The sequence below is a fragment of the Corylus avellana genome, chromosome ca10, assembly GCF_901000735.1.
Source record: "Corylus avellana chromosome ca10, CavTom2PMs-1.0".
Lineage (NCBI taxonomy): Eukaryota > Viridiplantae > Streptophyta > Magnoliopsida > Fagales > Betulaceae > Corylus > Corylus avellana.
Genome location: NC_081550.1, coordinates 2891357 through 2910834, shown reverse-complemented (window position 1 = coordinate 2910834; position 19478 = coordinate 2891357). Strand labels below are relative to the sequence as shown.

General features: G+C 36.0%; 4 protein-coding genes across 9 annotated transcripts; 2 read left to right on the top strand and 2 right to left on the bottom strand.

Moving 5' to 3' along the window:
* The first annotated feature begins 849 nt into the window (after positions 1-849).
* LOC132163920 (uncharacterized) lies at positions 850-5520 on the top strand. 3 transcript variants are annotated; one of them, XR_009438336.1, is made up of 8 exons: positions 850-1043; positions 1132-1251; positions 2101-2643; positions 3561-3700; positions 3799-3919; positions 4458-4598; positions 4945-5087; positions 5292-5446. XR_009438336.1 is itself a non-coding variant. In XM_059574297.1 (7 exons), exons 1-7 carry the CDS (start codon positions 966-968, stop codon positions 5373-5375), a joined length of 1224 nt encoding a protein of 407 aa, XP_059430280.1. In that variant the 5' UTR covers positions 853-965; the 3' UTR covers positions 5376-5520. The 3 variants fall into 3 exon arrangements, 2 of the variants coding, with proteins under 2 accessions (XP_059430280.1, XP_059430279.1); XM_059574297.1 differs by lacking the exon at positions 4945-5087 and having other exon boundaries at positions 853-1043; positions 1135-1251; positions 5292-5520; XM_059574296.1 differs by lacking the exon at positions 4945-5087 and having other exon boundaries at positions 853-1043; positions 5292-5520.
* Positions 5521-6348: 828 nt separating this feature from the next.
* LOC132163944 (large ribosomal subunit protein mL102 (rPPR5)) lies at positions 6349-9464 on the top strand. Of its 3 annotated transcripts, none has more exons than XM_059574330.1 (2): positions 6349-8877; positions 9220-9464. In XM_059574330.1, the coding sequence occupies exon 1, from the start codon at positions 6541-6543 to the stop codon at positions 8839-8841; it is 2301 nt and encodes a 766-aa protein (XP_059430313.1). In that variant the 5' UTR covers positions 6349-6540; the 3' UTR covers positions 8842-8877; positions 9220-9464. The 3 variants fall into 3 exon arrangements, with proteins under 3 accessions (XP_059430313.1, XP_059430310.1, XP_059430312.1); XM_059574327.1 differs by having other exon boundaries at positions 9183-9464; XM_059574329.1 differs by having other exon boundaries at positions 9162-9464.
* A 731-nt stretch (positions 9465-10195) lies between these two features.
* LOC132164141 (ubiquitin-conjugating enzyme E2 20-like) lies at positions 10196-12127 on the bottom strand. The gene is made up of 6 exons (XM_059574573.1): positions 11795-12127; positions 11320-11347; positions 10894-11121; positions 10703-10766; positions 10534-10593; positions 10196-10438 (listed from the first exon to the last, which is right to left on the bottom strand). The coding sequence occupies exons 1-6, from the start codon at positions 11935-11937 to the stop codon at positions 10392-10394; spliced, it is 570 nt and encodes a 189-aa protein (XP_059430556.1). The 5' UTR covers positions 11938-12127; the 3' UTR covers positions 10196-10391.
* Positions 12128-13200: 1073 nt separating this feature from the next.
* LOC132164071 (uncharacterized) lies at positions 13201-18754 on the bottom strand. 2 transcript variants are annotated; one of them, XM_059574483.1, is made up of 9 exons: positions 18631-18754; positions 18287-18334; positions 17903-17972; positions 17012-17102; positions 16565-16626; positions 15862-16115; positions 15745-15778; positions 15531-15662; positions 13201-13714 (listed from the first exon to the last, which is right to left on the bottom strand). In XM_059574483.1, exons 2-9 carry the CDS (start codon positions 18332-18334, stop codon positions 13524-13526), a joined length of 882 nt encoding a protein of 293 aa, XP_059430466.1. In that variant the 5' UTR covers positions 18631-18754; the 3' UTR covers positions 13201-13523. The 2 variants fall into 2 exon arrangements, with proteins under 2 accessions (XP_059430466.1, XP_059430467.1); XM_059574484.1 differs by lacking the exon at positions 18631-18754 and adding an exon at positions 18470-18618.
* Positions 18755-19478: the final 724 nt, after the last annotated feature.

The window sequence follows — 19478 nt, the reverse complement described above, 5'->3', positions numbered from 1 at the left end:
TTTCTATTGTACGGACATTAAATTTTTTTTTTAAAAAAAAATAAAAACTATAACTTAGTTTAATTTAGTGCTTTTAAAGTGTGTGGTTTGAAAAAAAAAATCGATTTAAAAAAGAGAGGCACTTTTTAAAGATGTATTTAAGCGTTTAGTAAAATTTGTAAAATGGTGCAATTTTTAAAATTTTTGTTTTTAAAAACACATCCCTTTCCTGCTAATGTGAAACCGTGATTTTTCAAATCGTTATTTATTTATTTATTTTTCAAACGTACAGTTAAATAAGATATTTTCTGTGATTTTGTTTAAAAGATAGACCTATGAAATCACAGGACCAAAGAAGGAAAAGTTTTAACTAAAAAATCGCGTACTTTTTATTTTTTACACGGCAAATTGAGTACGGATAAATTTATTAGTTACCCAAAACTTTAAAACTAGCTATAAGCCTATATTTAATAGACAAAAATTTCATTCAAATTGGTATAGCGAAAATATCCTTTAACTTATGTAAAATAGTGTTAAGTATCTATAAACATTTAAAAGACGGGTGAAGTAAAAGAGAACATGGCGTGCCACGCACGCCGTGTGCAATTTTTTTTTTAAAATTTTTTTGCAAAGGCGTGCACAGCAAGCCGTGTGCTGTGTATCACGGTCTTAAAAGACACATTAAATTTAGTATAAATTAATAAAAGACGCTTAGTACTATTTTACATGGGTTGGAGAATATTTTCGTATCGGTTTGGAAGAAATTTGTGTCCATATTTAATTATTGTAAAATTAAAAACTTATAAAGCTTCATATTAAACTACAAAAAAGCACTTAAAACAAAAAAAAAAACAACAACAACAACAAAAAAAGCTATATGGATTCGTTCATGGAACCCTTGAACTGAAAGGCTTTGAACAAACGGTACGGTACACGTTCGAGCTATTTTACTGCGCTGCTCTTACTCTCTGTGTCTGTCTCGAAACATGGGTGCGGAGAACAGATCGAGCGGCGACAACGCCGGCAAGAGCAAGAAGAGAAGGCAGCGCTATCTTCCCCACAACGTCTCTCTCTTTCTCTTGCTCTATGAATTATATAGTAGGTAGTCTATGCTAACATGGGTTGATGACAATATTTTTCTTTGTGTTCCAGAAGCCAGTAAAGAAGAAGGGGGCGTACCCATTACGCCCGGGAGTACAAGGGTTCTTCATCACGTGCGATGGAGGCCGGGAAAGCCAGGCATCCCGTGAAGCCATTAACGTTATTGATTCTGTATGTCTCTCTGTCTCTGTGTGTGTGATTTTTTAATTTCTTATTGTTGTGTATGATATGTTTTATTTTAGTTTATTTAAATGAGTTATTTGATCTTATCTCGCTTAATTGTTTGGTGGGTGTATGTTTATTGTTGTTGAATTCTATTTCTCTATGCTTCTTTTCTGGGTTCGATTTTTATTTTTGTATCATTAATGAACTTACATTATTGTCACCTGAGTATTGAGAAGAGTTTGTTATTGAATTAGAATGATGTTTGGTAATAAGAGTGAAAAGAAAATAAATTGGAAAATTTTCCCTGATTAGGTTGAAGATTTGGGAAATTTTGGCGGTTGTACTGTAGAGTTTAATAAGTACATGGTATTGTCCCTATTTTTAAAAACAGCAAGGATTTTTGCTTTGTTTCAGCAACAAATTAGAGAAGAAGCATTGTTTATGTTTTCTTTGGGTTGTTTTCCCTCTCCAGTTTGATGAACTACACCTTCCATATTCAATTCAAACAAAATGTTGATGCACGGTCCAGTGGGAAATAGAGGGCATTTGTTGCCGCTTTCTGCACCTTCTATGGCTGTTGTGGTTATGTCGATGTGATTAGAAGTGTCTTATGCATACCTTCTAGTCCCACTTGATTTTCAAACCTTTGTTATCAGGTTTTCATTTTTTGTCTTGCATGAAGTTTGACAGAACATAGATAGAATCCTTATAAAATTCGTAGTATTGTTGTGCATGCATGGAAGTATGTAAATATGATCTCTGTCTTCTATGAAGTCTGACAAAACATATAGAGAACCTTTATTTTCCTCTTATCTATGAGGTGGAGTTAAATTACTCTCCTGTTTTTTCTCTCAGTTTTATGAAGAGCTACTCCACGGGAAAGATTCAGATGTGAAGCTTGCGGAGCTACCAAATAAACCTCTAAATAAGAAGATTAAGTTCTCAGATTCTGAATCTTCTAGTAGCGATGATGATGAAGAGGAGGAGGAGGAGGAGGAGGGGAAGGAGGAGGAGGACAAGAATAAATCAGATAGTTGTCAGGATGATATTGGCAGTCATAAGGTCGCAACAAATCAGGCTCCAGATCCTCATGCTAAAGATGATGTGCACCATGGAAATCTGACAGAAGAAAAACCTAATGATATTGAAGGGAATGGTAAGAATCATGAGAATCAACCAAGAGAAACTGAGGAGCCACCAGCAAAGGAGAATCAACCAAGAGAAACTAAGGAGCCACCAGCAAAGGAGAATCAACCAAGAGAAACTGAGGAGCCACCAGCAAAGAAACAATGTCTAGGAACAGGAGCATTGAAATGTGTGATCCATGAAAAAGTGGAGGAGAAGTCTATTGATAAACTAATTGAGGCTGAACTCGAAGAATTGGGAGATAAGAGCAAGGTGAGTTAGCAAGAGCTGCCAAACTTTGTTACTTGATTTATTTTGATCTGACTTAATTTTATTTTTGAATATATCTGATTCCATGGCCAAACCTGAATATGTCTAGAATTTTTCTTTAGCTTATATTTTTCAATTTCTATTTCTGAATGATTTTTGTTCTGCTTAGTCATTTTCCTGGCCCTTCTTCTAATTATTGCTCTTTAGATTATTGTTTTATTAAGTTTTGTTCACGTGCTCTTATCTCTCCTCTGGCTCTGCATTGTGGTGGCTCATGCTAGAGGTTTTTATGATTCAAAGATTATACACTGGTAATAAATATATGTACATAGGCTATGCTAATAATTTTCAGTTGCCCATTCATTGTCATTTCTTCTGTGAGTGCAGATTTGGTAAAGTATTCTACTATCAGTTTCAATCTCTTGCATGTAGTGTCCAGTCTGTCTTGATTAAAAGTTTCAATTTTGTGCCAGATTGTATTCTTAAAAGTTTATTTTAGAGTTGGTTCACATTTCCATCTCATTTCTAAATGGATCATTTTGATGAGCTGAATTTTGAATCTTATGTACATTGTCCTGAGAAATTGAAGATTTTTTCGATAGTTTCATGTACTTACAATGTTTCTGATATATGCAATAAATCATTATTATCGATTCTGTGTCTTTCGTATCTATTTTGGTGGACCCAAATGAGATTCTGTCACTGAGGTAATTAGATTACTATCAACCAATTTTTTTTTTTTTATAAGTAATCGAAATATCGTTAAAAAAGGACAACCTAGGTAAACAAGAAGTATACAAGAGAGACACCTATCTAGAAAGACAATTGCTCTTGCTGTTGGTGGCATATTAGTTTTCTTCATTTTGTTGTAACCCAAAGGGCTTGTGTTTTCTCTTGCATTGACGATTATTGTTATACAGAGGCGCTTTTTCAAGCTTGATTCGGGTTGTAATGGTGTTGTCTTTATTCAAATGCGGAAGAGAGATGGAGACCCTGGACCCACAAATATCGTGCAGCACATGATGACATCTGCTGCATCAACAAGAAAACATATGTCAAGGTTCATTCATTGCTTTTCAGTTGAATTATACAAAGCACATGGACAGAAGAAATGTCATATTGGTGCTGGCAAGATAACATGTTTGTTGTCTAATATAGGTTCATCTTAAGAATGTTACCTATTGAAGTGGCATGCTATACTTCAGAGGAGGAAATTTCAAGAGCAATCAAACCTCTTGTGGAACAACATTTTCCAGTGGATACTCAAAACCCACAAAAGGTAGTACTATTAATCAATGTTGCCATTCCTTATCTTACTTTTGCTGATAAGCAGAGTCTAAATGTTTCTAATGCTGCCTAAGTTATAATTTTCCAATAAAATACCTTGTTGGAATTATATACAAGAGAGTTAACCAAAATTTTCAACTATATCTTTTCATGAACAGTGTTTTACTTCCTAAATGTAGCCAAGATAAATCTTTCTACAACCAGGAATACTAGAATAAACTCCTCAGAGGTCCAATGATTTTTCACTTGTTTTCTAGTGCTTGTCATTAATGATGCAAGTTGGTTTTTATATGTCTGACTTTGAACTTAGAATAAACTATGGGAAAAAAAGAAAAAGAAAGATCAATAACAGATGTCAGATCAAATAAATAAGCACTAGGAAAAAATTGAAAAATCATTGGCAGATCAAATAAATAAGCACTAGAAAACAAGTGAAAAATCATTGGCTTCAGCATACACTGACACACCACAAGCTGAAATCCTATCGTATGTATGGAGATGGAGTGTAACTTTTCTAATCTTCTATGCAGTTTGCAGTAATGTTTGGAGCCCGTGCAAATAGTGGCATTGACAGGATGAAGATCATAAATGCAGTTGCAAAATCTGTTCCTGGACCGCATAAAGTTGATCTTAACAATCCTGATAAAACCATTATAGTTGAAGTTGTCAAGGTAAGAATATTCTTTTTTCTTGCTAAAGAAGAACTTGAATATTTCTCCCTGTTGCTCATCTTTTACACCATGTTTTGCAAATTTTGTCCTCTTATTGGGTTGAGTTTGAATCTTGTTTTTTTGACCCAGTTCCATGCTAAATAAAAAAAATTCCCTAGCAGCATGAGTTTCAGAGTACTTTTGGAATTTTGACTTATGTAATTATTCTTTTACTTTTGCTAATAGCTGCTGCATTGCATCAGATTCAACCTTCATGCAGGGATTGAGATACTCCTGTTTTTAGCTTGTCTTATCTTTCCTTTTATTTATTTTTCCTGCACCCTGAATTTTTCCAATGATCCAGCAGTTATGCTTGTAGAAGCTATTATACTATTGTACCTCCTGGGCATGAGGATAAACTGCTTAGCCCGTCAAGGGTGAAAGCTCCTGGATTACCTGGTAACTGGTTCTGGCAGGTGAGGTCAGTTACCCGTAGGAGTTTGATTAACGGTAAGGATTGTTGTACAGTATGCGTTTGCGACGTGCAATTAATCTGAGTAAAGTTCTCCTATGTTATCAAAAAAAAAAAAAAAAAAAACTATTATACTATTGTTTATAACTTGTGAAAGGAACTTGTAGCTAGATGTCTGTTATTAAGTAAACCTTTTTTTGAATATGATAAATCTAATATTTTTTCTGGTTTCATATTGTCAGACTGTGTGCTTGATTGGAGTGGTCGACAAGTACAAGGAATTTGCCAAGTACAACCTGAGGCAGCTTACATCACCCAAGCCCTAGCAGCCATGTCAAGTTTTGATTTGTAATGGGAGTTGTTGGCATTTGATATGCTGCGTTAACATAGTGTTTTGGTATTGAATATTTAACATAAAGGATCTTGTGTTGAGAAATGAGATCTTTCATAATGAAAATCTTACTTAGGTCACGTTTGGTACGCAAGATGGCTATTTTATCAGAAAAAAAAAAAGAATAATTTTTATTGAAAATAGAAGAAGGTGGAATGTAATAGTCTTTCAGAATAGTCATGAATTCCAAGTGTTAAGAGTATATGTATACTTTAATATTAAGATTATTTTATTTTACTTTCTTCCATTCTTAATGAAAGGAATAATTTTTATTGAAAATAGCGAACGATCCAAATTTAAGCTGGACAAACTCTTCCTAATGTTCATGCATTAACCATTTCGACTTTTGCTCCTTTTCCATATTCACACAAAGCTTTTCACTCTCTCCTTTTCAAGTTCTTCCCACTATTTTGCTGTAAGACCCATAACATTGTATTATTTTAAAAGTTATGTTTTTTAAAATTATGTTTTTAAAATTGTTACTTTCTAAAATTGTAAAGGCATTTGGTAAAATATGTTAAAAAATAATTTTTTATTAAATATTTGTTATGAGAAATCATAATTTTGGTTTAAATTTGTTTTTTGTTTTGTTTTAAAAATAAGAACTCCTTAACTCGCTTGTAAAAATTACATTTTTTTGTTTTTTTTTTCATATTTTAAATTAAGTGTTTTTTAAATTATAATGCCAAATGCCTTTACTTTTTGCGATATCTTTTAAAAACATAAATTATTTTTATAAAATCATAATCTCAAACGCACTCTTAGGCTAACGTTCGCTAACGAAATTAGAATTTTACCCCATCCATGTAAAAAAAGCGTGCGAGTTCAAAATTTACCGGATATGAATGAGTACATAAAATGATATTGCTCAAGAGGGTTCAGTCAAAAAAAAAGAAAAAAAGAAAAAGAAAAAAAAGAACACCTATTAACCTAAATCTGTCTTGTCTCTCTCCTCCGTCTAGCGCCCGACCTCAACACATCTGTTGAGCAGCCGCCCAGATATCTCCCTCCGGAGTCCGAAACGTCCACTTTTTCTTTCCCATTGTAGAGCCTCACTCTATTGTTTTCTGCGAGTAATCAACGGACCATTTCTGCATCTAATGGCTTACATTTCTGCGTCTAAACCCTATCAATGGACCACTAGGGTTTTTCCCGACATTCCCAGAACCTCAAACCCTTCCACCCTCAATCTCCTCCGCTTCTTCACCTCCACCGACGACTCAATCTCCGCCGTCGATCAGAATCCAAACCCAGTTCCCGATCCGGTCACGGCTTTCGACTCGCAACCCGAACCCGATAACCCAAATCCGGAAAATGGGGAGCCGAAGGTCTACCAGAGAACCCCACGAGGTAAGCGTCCGAACCCAGAAAAGATTGAGGATGTTATATGTAGAATGATGGCAAGCCGGGCTTGGACGACCCGGTTACAGAACTCAATCCGGGCTTTGGTGCCCGAATTCGATAACACACTTGTTTGGAATGTGTTGCACGCTGCCAAGAACTTGGAGCACGCGCTCCAGTTCTTCCGATGGGTCGAGCGGGCGGGCCTGGTCCACCACGACCGTGCTACCCATTTGAAAATGATTGAGATTTTGGGCCGAGCTTCGAAGCTCAACCACGCTAGGTGCATACTATTGGATATGCCGAAGAAGGGTGTGGAGTGGGACGAGGACTTGTTTGTTGTGCTGATTGAGAGCTATGGTAAAGGTGGGATTGTTCAGGAGGCTGTTAAGATTTTTCAGAAAATGAAGGAGTTGGGTGTGGAGAGGAGTATCAAGTCCTATGATGCTTTGTTTAAGGTGATTTTGAGGCGGGGGCGGTATATGATGGCGAAGAGGTATTTCAATGCGATGTTGAATGAAGGGATTGAGCCTACTCGTCATACCTTCAATATTATGATTTGGGGATTCTTTTTGTCCTTAAGGCTGGAGACTGCGAAAAGGTTTTATGAGGATATGAAGAGTAGAGGGATTATTCCGGATGTGGTCACGTATAATACTATGATTAATGGCTATTATCGGTTTAAGATGATGGATGAGGCAGAGAAGTTGTTTACGGAGCTGAAGGGGAGGAACATAGCTCCAACAGTTATAAGTTATACTACCATGATAAAAGGGTATGTTTCGGTTGGGCGAGTTGATGATGGGTTGAGAATGTTGGATGAGATGAAGTCTTTTGGTATTAAGCCTAATGCTGTCACGTACTCAACCTTGTTGCCTGGGCTTTGTGATGGGGAGAAGATGTCTGAAGCTCAAATGATGTTGAAAGAGATGGTTGAGAGGCATTTTGCTCCTAAGGATAATTCCATCTTTATGAAACTGTTAACATGTCAGTGCAAGTCTGGTGACTTGGATGCTGCAGCAGACGTGCTTAAGGCGATGATTCGGTTGAGCATACCCACTGAGGCGGGTCATTATGGTGTCTTAATCGAAAACTTTTGCAAGTCTGAGGTGTATGATCGGGCAGTTAAGTTGTTGGATAAGCTTATTGAGAAGGAAATCATCTTGAGGCCACAGAATTCTTTGGAGATGGAGCCTAGTGCTTATAACCCAATGATTCAGTATCTGTGCAACCATGGGCAGACGGGTAAAGCAGAAACCTTGTTCCGGCAGTTGATGAAAAAGGGTGTTCTGGACTCGGTTGCCTTTAATAATTTGATATGTGGGCATTCCAAAGAAGGGAATCCTGATTCTGCTTTTGAAATTCTAAAGATCATGGGTAGAAGAGGGGTTTCTAGAGATGCAGATTCGTTCAAATTGCTTATCAAGAGCTACTTGAACAAAGGCGAACCAGCTGATGCTAAAACAGCTTTGGATAGTATGATTGAAGCTGGGCATCTTCCGGATTCATCCCTATTCAGGTCAGTGATTGAGCCCTTATTTGAAGATGGGAGGGTTCAAACGGCAAGCCGTGTGATGAAGAGTATGGTGGAGAAGGGGGTGAAGGAGAATATGGACTTGGTTGCTAAGATCTTGGAAGCCCTCCTCATGAGAGGTCATGTTGAGGAAGCCCTCGGACGCATTGAACTACTTATGCATAGTGGGTGCTCACCTGATTTTGATAGTCTTTTATCTGTTCTTTGTGAGAAGGGGAAGACAATTGCTGCTCTTAAGTTATTGGATTTTGCATTGGAGAGAGACTTTACCATAGACTTTTCAAGCTATGATAAGGTGTTGGACGCTCTCTTGGGAGCAGGGAAGACACTCAATGCATATTCAATATTGTGTAAAGTAATGGAGAAAGGAGGCGTTAACAATTGGAGTAGTTGTGAGGACCTCATCAGGAGTCTTAATCAGGAGGGCAACACAAAGCAAGCAGATATCCTCTCTAGAATGATGAAAGGTGGGGAGAAATCCCGCGTGAGCAATAAATGGAAACAAAATGCTAATGTTGCTGTCTGATTTGCCGTCTCTCCATTTTCCTTGTGTCGTTTTGAGGTGAGAATTCAAGCTTGAACTTTACTTTCAGAATGACAGGACATGTTTTATCGTGATTGGAATAATTTGTTAAAATTGAAATGAATCTGTTAAGTCTCTTTGTTTTGAATTCCAGGATTGTAATTCCTCTCGAAAAATTTCATGTTTTTTCATCAAATTACTTTTGAGTTGTTATTAGGAATAGAGTAACTGACCCTTTTGGAGAAAGTTTGGGTATTAGTTACATCAAACTTCTTAAGATTTACTTTATATTGCTTTAATTGGTTGGTCTAATGCCCACATAGAGGACCCCTTGGTCTTTGCAGTCATAATTTCGGTCAAGATGACTTCCTACTTCCACAGCCTCCTACAGTTTGCAGAATATCAACGGAAAGACTTGCTTCCAATTTTGAGCTCGAGTGCGATGCTGTGATGCTTAGGAAATTAACTGGGAAGAAAACACAGCAAAGCAGATGGCCATTGCTTGAGCTGTAATTGCCCTCGCCTGCAGGCTGCAGGTCATTGAATTATGCCAATGCGGAATGTAGGATGACAATGCTAATAATGTAATTTAAGATTGAGAAAATAAATTTTGGTTATTGTTACTATTCAAAGTGTTGGCAATCTTCCAATTCAATTGATGAGTATTCAGCTCGTGAACATGGAATTTTCTGAAAGAGTTTTGTATCCCAACTGCTTCTGCTCGTGAACATGGATTTGATTACTGCCCATTACTGAGGCTGAAATTTTGCTTCATGTGTGTTAGTTTACACTCATAAGAGAATATTTGTTCTTTTTTTTTTTGGGTAATAAAAAAATATGCAACATCTTGGTGTACAGAAAAGACCCTTTTGAACTCTTTCAGAAAATTTTCATGCTGTGTATATTCAAATTAGAATAAGTGTATACTCTGATCAATCTCTGCTTTGTCCAAAAATCGATGAAGTTGGCCAGATTTTTTGTTAATAAAATATATATGCCTAAAAATTAGGATTTAACCCTATTCAAATTAAGTTTGGTCTTTATTTAAACTTCCATACTCCATGAAAGACAACCAGCTGTCCGGTTATGACCAAAAGATCAAGTCTACAGGTTAATGGTACATCTAGATCAAGTCTACAGGTTAATGATCATAAACAGCCGAATGAGCCATAACCTTAAAAAAATCCCCATTATTAATCTGTTGGGTAATCCATGGCGCTGTGTTTCTTTTAAGATGACCATTTCCTAGAAAGAATACACAACTTTTTAGATGGAAAACAGATTTATCGGAGTTTGTCAAAAAATTTCAAATAGTTGCAATGGAGAGACAACACAAGGGAGAGAGAGAGAGAGAGAGGACTGTAAACAACAATTGTAACATTCATTCATCAGCAAGGACCATGAGTTTCCAACAAGATCAAAGAAGAAAAAAATGTAACCCACAGTAAATGAAAAAAAGAAGAAGAAATTCAGTCTCTCTTCTCCAAAAAGAAAGACCAAAGGAGAAAGAGAGGCTTCTATAACTTCAACTGAGAAACTCCTAACACATGAAACTAAACAGTTGGAGGCTTGTACAACTTCACCACCATCTTCCTATAATCTGCAAGAGACAGAGGAAGCACTTTTCAGACAAGTGAAAAGGAAGAAGGAAAAGAAGGATTCCAGTCATGCAGGGGAAATGAATAATGTAATCACCTTCTTGATTGCTCCAGAGCTGGGCTGCTTGGGAGTTTAGAGGTGAGCTAACGTTTGGTTCTGAATTTCACAAAGGAAAAAAAAGAACGATTTGCCAGATTAGTCGAAAAATCAAAACTGGTTTTTACATTAAACGCATTGAAAGAAACGAAGAAGAAGAAAGAATTACCACCAAGCAGACTTTGGATTGATAACAAGATGGTTCTCACATCATAAGCAGATGACCATTTATCCTACAGATATAGATTTCTCATATGTTCAGATTATATGACAAGTCTAAATATTTGCTTGAGACATCGAACATCTGCAAACTATTGTAGAGCTAAAAAGACTGAAGAAGCACAGAAAAGAGAAAAGTACCTGAAGAATGTCCAAGCAAATATTTCCATGGTTGTCCACATTGGGATGGAAGCAGAATGTCTCGAACTTGACCTTTGGGGGCTTAAATGGGTAGTCATTTGGAAACGAGAAGGACAGCTTGTATTCTGTTCCTTCAAACACTGTATCTTTGCTTCCATTAATTGTCCCTCTCCAGCAGAATATATTGTCTTCCTCAGGGAAGGCAGATATCCCAGATTCCCCACTCATCTATAATTCAAAACAAGAAAATTTAACAAAAGAACCATAGATCTCCGGACTAGTTTGTGGTTTGGCTACTTAGAAAAGAAGGAAATCAAATACTTCAAAGTTTTAAAAAGGTTTATGTTCTCGTTCCCACTAAATTTTCTCAGCATCCAAACAGAAAATCCCACGACTTGAAGAAAAAATGTGTCACATGGTTCTTACCATTAAGGCCATCAACTCAGACTGCAACCTGTTTCACAAAAGCAATAATACAGGAAACAGGATTAGAAACCTTACAAACCCTAAAAGAACCAATTTAAATATTGAAAAGCAATATTCACAGAGAGACAATAAAGAAACAAAAGCCCAATACTATTTAATAAACCCATCTAGCTTTCTAGGACGCCTTTTTACAAACAGATTGTGTAGATACCCAATTATCGGTGTAAACACAGCAACCCCAACTCAAGAACTTGAAGATCCATAACGAAATGATAAAAATAATAAAACCCAAACCCTGAAAAACCCATCTATCTAGCTTTCACCTTCAATAAAACAGATTGTGCAGATGAACACAATTTAAGAAAAAAAATCCCAAGTTAAGGAAAAAAAAACGCATCTACCTTATCATAGAAATCTTCAACCATGGCTAATAAAAAAAAAAAAAAATCCAAATCTTTAAAAAAACCATATCAACCTTTTAAGAACAGACTGAGAATTAACGCTCTTTTCCGGAGGGTGAGGCTGTTTCGGCGGAGACGCCGCAGCATTCACCCGAGTATTATTGCCATTGGCTTGGTAGCTTTGAGCAGTCTCAGTGTACCCATTAATGGTCGCCATAGATCCTTTTCTGGGTTCCAACACACACAGAGATTCAAGAAACGCAACAACAGAGGAGATTGATTGAGAACAAAGGAAATATGAATGTTTCTCTCTTTCTTTAATCAAATCAAAGAAATATGATTAAAGAGAGAGAGAGCAGGAAAAGTTGGTTGTATTGGAGTGTGGGGGCTTGAAGATTTTAAGGCTTAAAAAGGTGTGTGGGTGAGGCGAGACGACGTGATTAAGAGGTTTGGTGGGGGTTCAAATTTTTTTCCGAACGTTGCGAGACGGGGGTAGATTCGGCATTGCATTTTTTCGTCTACAACGGCTAGTTTTCTTAGTTTGAACTAGATGCTGTCTCTGGGCTTTGCTAACATGCGCACAATGAGTAACCTATACCAGCTCCTGTTTTACCTAAAAGAGTGATGCTAAAAGTTACTACAGTCTTTATTCTAATCCCTTATAAATTAAATGATAATCCACTCATAATTATCATACGAGTTATTAAATAATTAAATTTATCTCTCAAAATTTGTTGTTTAATTTTTTCACCTATGTGGCACTCATATGAACTGCCGTATGAATTTGTAAAAAAATTATAATAAAAGCTGTAATACCTCGAACAATTTTCTTGCAAAAATTTGTATTATATTATTGCTTTATTTTTGCCAAAGACACCATGTTAGCTTATTATTGTGAATTTCACGATTATTTTCAACTGAATTTTATAATAGATTTATCCCGGGATATATATATATATATATATATATATATATATATATTTTCCTTTTCTCCATAGCGCTGAAATGTTGATGATATCATGCACAAACAAGCAGATATCATCAACATTTCATTTCTTTGGCCATTAATTTTTGTCAAACCAAAAGCATGATATGCCTGCAGCTGATTTTTGAGATTATTATTATTGTTATAATTATTATTGCATTAGCTTGTTTGGAGATAACATGGGAATGTAAAGAGTAAATTCAAAAGAAAAAAAGAAGAAGCATATTTTCTCTTAATTAGATGGATGAATTAATTAAAAATGCCTCTGTAGAATTTCTCAGCTGCATCAGAGAAAAGAAGGGGCAACTTCGGCTTGAAAGATTATTATCTTGAATTTACTGCAAGAGGTGAGTTAAGGCTTTTTGTTACAGTTTTCAGAGCATACAACTGAATCCACTTGCCACAATATAATGAGCAGCTGTTATGTTATGATGGTTCCTAACCAACAAAGAAAAGGACTTGCATGAAACCCTAATATTTCAATTTCAACACAAATTCTCATTCGCATATCATTCACTACCTTTAAATTATAAAGAAAACCCAATCCTTGTATGAGCAAGTTGTACATTGAATACATTCTGAGATTTTTTTTTTTGTTGAGAAAATCATACGTCTAACCAATAATACCCATGAATCATAGGATTTTTACATATAAGATCTTTCAGTTTATAACAAAGTGCTTACTTCCCTGGTCTAATGCAGAAAGATGGTTAGATCAGCCTATTAAGTCCATTGCCGCAGCCGCTGATTTACAAGGGCTTGCAGGATTTCAGATTTGTCAGAAACATCAATCTAGACTGAGATTGGGAAGAGGGCCACTAGTGGTGCAGTTTGATAACACGGGAAACCCTTTCAAAGAAGACTGGGCACATGCTTGTGCTGAAAATAATGACTTCCCTCATCCATTCTGGTGCTACTCTCTCAAATGTCCCCAATGATAAGACACGGTACAGCAGTTGTGCTTCCTCTCCAGCTGCTTTATTTACCCATGTTAGACTGAATGAGTACCCTGATATGACAATGATCAGAAAGTACTGTTCAATATGTAGTAACCAATCCATGATATGCTTGAAGCCAAAACTGAGTTCTACTAAGAATTCCAATTAAGCCGATATTGCCCAAGAAATACTGACTGAAAAACTCTGCCTAGAAAGCAACATGCCAACGTGTGCAGAAAGTTAAATTGTGGGAGGTCTTAGAGGCTCGAGTAGACACAAATAAACAAGCTTTTTTTAGCTCTATATTGGGTATGTGTATGATACCAATATGACCATTCTTATTTGAACCATAGTTTTTTATTTTAATTTTTATCATGCAGACATCCTTGATTTGAACATTAGTCAAAATTATGTCATAGACACTTCTTTGGTGTTTTCTAAAGATAATATTCTTTTTCCATAAGAAAAAAGGTTGCATCGTAATGCTTGAGGTATGGCTAATATGCGTGTAGGAGAGCCCAAGCAGTATTGGATATGTTCTTTCTTTTTTCTTTTTTTCTTTTTTTTCTTTTTGCTTTGGGAAAACACAACTCACGTACTTTATAGGGTCGAACCTGGACCCCATCTTCCTTCCCTTGTGTATGGGGAAGGAGAGCCATTCAATCCAAAGATCAATGGCAAAAGTATATACTTTACAACATTTTTTTCCTAATAATGATGTGTTTATGATGTATCTGACAAGTTTCAAGGGATAAGGACATAAGTTTCATCAGATTACGTCTTTAGAAGCATTCAACAATTGATTAAGCCCCTGCAAAGTCAAAGAAGCAGATGGATGCAAATCCAGAAGAGGAAAAATCTGCTTGAAAAGACTGGAGCATATGCCAAAAAAAGGATCAGATGTGTTGAAGTGCTAAGGGATGACACCAAAATGAAGGAGGAAAATGTTTATCTCCAAATAAGACCTCAATCACCATGGTAAATACACATCATAATGCATGACATGTTCTAGCAACCCATAAACAAACTCTTTTGCTAAGTAGATTTAAAGTACTAATCCAGTACCTAACATAACTGTTTATCTTTTATGTATCAAAATAGGTGGAAGGAAATATAAAACTATCAACACATTCACCCATTTCTACAGTAAATATGAAATTTCTGTCTTCATTGCAATTAGGCTGTGGAAGTGCAAGCATGCACGTTGGCTGTTGATGAGAATCATTTCAGGTAACATGGAGAGATTGGAGTTCATGCTTATGTTGGCAGTGTTTTAGAGGATACGTGTGCTTTTGTCTGCACTACTGTTGTACCTTTGGGTAGACCAGTCGTCATCCCCCAGCCCAGCAGTTAGGATGGCCCACAGGGTGGTTAGGGATGGGTATAGTGGTAGTCTAAATGTAAAGCGAGGCCTAAATTGGTGGCAGAGGTGATTTTGAATGAGGGGGGAGTGGTGGCGATATTTGAAGGGAAGACAGCCACTAAAGAGAGGATGGCAGTGCACGTGATATCATGGCTGGGGAGGTGAAATGCAACACCGTATATGACCAGTAACTCGCTTGCATAGTCGTTCTAAAGAAATTTGTAGTTTTTTAGGTCTCTTTTTTTGGTGAGTTAAGTGAAATTGGGGAAAACTTTTAAATTTTTTGAAACACTTGTGGTATTGAGCCATTTTAAAGACTTAGCGTATGTCTAGTTAACGGATGTGGACAGAAGGATTACATTGATTGTGATCTACAAGTATGAAGTAAATTGACCAAATCAAAACTTGAGAGACCAAATTGGCTACAAAACCAAACTTGCAGGACCAGTTTGTAGTTTAGCCAAAGAAATATTGGTACACCAAAGTCAAGGAATTAAAATAATAATTCCAGATTGATGAATTACCACTTGATTGATGCAGGGCTGAGATACACATGCCTTCAGTTTGAGTAACCGCTGATAGTTTCATGCCCACCAAGTACTCAACAAAAGCTTGAAAGAAGCAGTTAGCAGAGCCGCTTTCTTTCAGGGCACCGCCTAAAAAATACTATCAATTCATAAGGTAAACCAAAAACATAATGCCATGTAAAATATCAGAGAATTCATTTCCAACACCAACCTGATGCGTCAATAGTTCTTCTACAGCATTCCGGCTGGATGGTTACACAAAAGTGGTCAGAAAGAAAAAGATAAATCAACAATTTCCGCTCAAAGTATGCAGGATTAACTGATATACCTGCTGAACATTTACAACAGCATTACTGTACACAGTTTCCTTGGACGAGTTTTTTGCCGCTTCTCTTTGCATGGCATCATCTTGACTCACAGAGCCAGAAAGCCTGCTACGTTTTCTTGTCATTATTCTGGATGAGCTATTGGACACTTCCGATATAACTTGTGCATTAACGTTTGCACCATCCTTTATACTACCCAAAATTCCCTCCTGCCGTAGCTTTTGGAGCTTTTCTAATTCTTCAGCAAGAGCTTTATCTGACATAAATTTATCCTCTTAATGATGAAAGGGAATTGATCGACAGTCAGAATAAAGATGAATTGATTAATCATATGACAGACATATTACCATAATTACTAACAATTAAGGTTTACAACAAACTTTTGTTTATTTACAAAAGTCAATTGAAGATTCATATGGGCTGAAATTTACTAGTTTCTTTTTAAAGAAGAAAAAAAAGCCCCCTTTAGATGTAGTCACATCAAAGCAGTACTTTTTTCTTTTTTCCCGGTAAGGAAGTATTCATTAAACAAATAACAATACAAAAGCAGTATTTTTTTCTTTATTCCGGTAAACAAGTATTCATTAACGTTGTCTATGCTGAAACAACATTAAGAAACGCCATGATGCAAATGCTAACACACCAAACTAGTAAGCCAGTATAAGAGTTACAAGCAGCACCAATTAACTAATCCAGATGTCTTACTCTTCTGGCTCTCTTCCATTAAATTTTTTTGGTAGTCAGCAAATTGTTCATCATTGGTGGACCTGAAAATGAAAGTAACATATATTTTAGATTCTGTTATCATTAGACATACTAAACGTACCTGAAATTGGAGAAGGGAAAACTATAATTGAGAATTTAAATTCAAATGTATGTATTATGTCTCGAATCTGGATCTAATTTGTATAATAATTTAGTTGCTGTAATATTTTTTCTGACAGCAACCCAACAACCAAGGGGCTGGGGCCATGTACAGCTTGTGTGTGTGCGTATATATTCACCACATGTCAATGAAAGAAATATCAAGGTTTCTTCAACTTTACACAACATTTGGGCTCCACCAAAAGTTCAATAAGTGGTACTTAAAAAGAGGGGGCAAACAACAATACTAAGCAAAGCAAAAATTTAACATGAAGTAGGAATGCATGCCTGATTGAAGCCACTTCATTTCTCAAGTCATCAATCTGAGCATGCAATTGGTCATTTTCATTTCTTAAGTGTTGTATCAGCTCCTCTGCAGCTGCAACAAGCGAGGAAATTGTGATGAAACAGTTTACTTCATTAGAAGCTTAAAGCTTGAGCTTTAACTTTTGTGACTGTAATAGCAGTGCAGTAGAGTACAATTGATGACGACTGTTATTAGCTTCAATCAGCTTAACAGGGTTCTCTAAGTTTAAGTGAAAAAGAAAAACCATACTTTATAGGGTTGTTTATGCCCAAGCCGATAGCAAGGTACCCTGCTTGATCAAAATCACTAAGTGAATAGAAAACTGAGAAGGAACCCATAGTTTTGACCAACGACTCATCAAACTGATTGAGGAACAGAAGAACAACAATACCAGAGACAGTTCCAAAAATCCATGTCGGTTATGGAGGACATTTGCTAGTGAGCTAGAATTTGAACCAAGATACAAATAGAGCGGCAAAGGTTTGTATGCCTATCCCAAGTAATTGCGATCTAAAAAAACTCACACAATTTTTACTATTCAGATATTTTATTTTACAGTTTCACAAAGCAATCAGGCCTGAACAACCAAGAGACCACATGCAAATGTTCCAGAAAAACCTTCTACAAGTGGATGTTTTCAAGCATAAGTATGGGATCCAAGTTCAGAATGTATGACAAATTTCGTTACAAGAAGTATAACCATCCTGATGTTCAATTGGTATACCCAGAAAAAAAAAAAAAAAAAAAAAAAATCATAACACCCAGCTTTTAAATATTGCAGCAGAATCGTGACGGTAGACTTGAGATGGTCACAAAAGAAACCATAAAAAAAGGGGCCAATGCACGGAGAGTATAAACGGGAAAATACATACCATTCACACAATTCACAAATTTTATTTCTTGATCTTTACTTAGCTTATCCAATTGAGACCATTTCTCTGTCTGCAAAAAAAGGAAAAAAGAAAAAGCATGTGTAAGGGGAGAAAAAAGAAAAGAAAAAAAGAACTGTATATTTTATACTGTGTGGTTCTTAAATATGGTAAAAAAATCAATTGCCAACTAAATTGGTTTCCCATATTCTTAAGAACCAAAATAAATAATCTTAAAAGACTTGAAACAATCTAACCTCACAAAATTCTCAGTGACCAAACATAGCATTATAATATAAATGGATACTAAGCATATAAACAGTATCACATTAGTTAATTTCTACAGTACAAAAGGAATAGAAAGAAAAGTGAAGAGCTGTGAGACACCTTGAGTTTAGTGTACTTATCGTAGAGCTTCGAATATAGAGCTTCCATCTGCCAAGAAAAGAAAAAAAAACATACTTCAATTTATAAAGGAAGATAACAATCACTGGATTTCGTTTAAAAATAATAATAATTTCTGAATTCGTAGCAACAAACAAATTCTCAGAGCCCCCGAGTCTCGCATACATCAGGAACCGTAAGCCCTATTTGGTCTCGGTTACTTCGGTTTATAAAGCAAATGACGGAAAATGAGAAGATTTCTGGGCAGCCAAACGGAAGGTAATGGGATGAGAGAAAAGGTAAAGAAACCCTAGAAGTGTTGAAACATTAAAGCCAACGCGAATTACCTCTGGGTGTGAGTCTGATTGTGAGGCGAGAAAACGCGCGACGAAGGAATTTGAAAAACAGAGAGAGTGAGCGAGCTCCAAATCGAGTGGCAGAGGGAGAGAGAGAGCGCCTTGGGTTTCAAAATTCGAAATCACCCTCAACAAATAGGAATAACCCAAATAACTCAAAGTTCACTCTTTTTTTTTTTTTTTTGGGGGGGGTAAATTATATTTTTCTTTCATTAATTACTATTTAAATTCTTATGTGAAATGATTAAATTATTTTTTTTTACATGAAAAAAGTCTCAAATGTTTTTATTTAAAAAGATAAGACTTTTACAGAAGGATAAAGATCCACAACAATTAAATACTCAAATTATTAGACAGCTACCCTAAGAGGTTCTATGTAGGACCTACCATAGATGGCCGAGTAGCCGACCAGTTTAAATTTTATTTGAGCAGATGGCCAATCAAAGAGTAATTTACTTTCTGTAAAAGTAACTCAGTTGTACAAGGTAAATGGTTATTTTACTTATGACTAAATTAAAGTCTCAACTATTGTTGCAAGCTACAAGTCTTCTACCAATCTTCTCACATGCTTTTTCTTCATCCTTCCAACTGGTTAATAAGATTGTGATATTGTATATGTTTGTGAAATTGGAAGGCTATAATAATGATGTAATTTGGATACTAATTTATAATCTTTAGAGAATGAAGTTATGTCTCGAGTTGTTTACATTGAATATAAGGTACTATAAGGTACTCTGAAATGCAACCGAACGCCTATGTAAATTTGAAGAGGAAACTTGAATATATTATGAGTTGAGAGTATTCTGAACTTTTATTTTACTTTCTTATGGACTTGTACT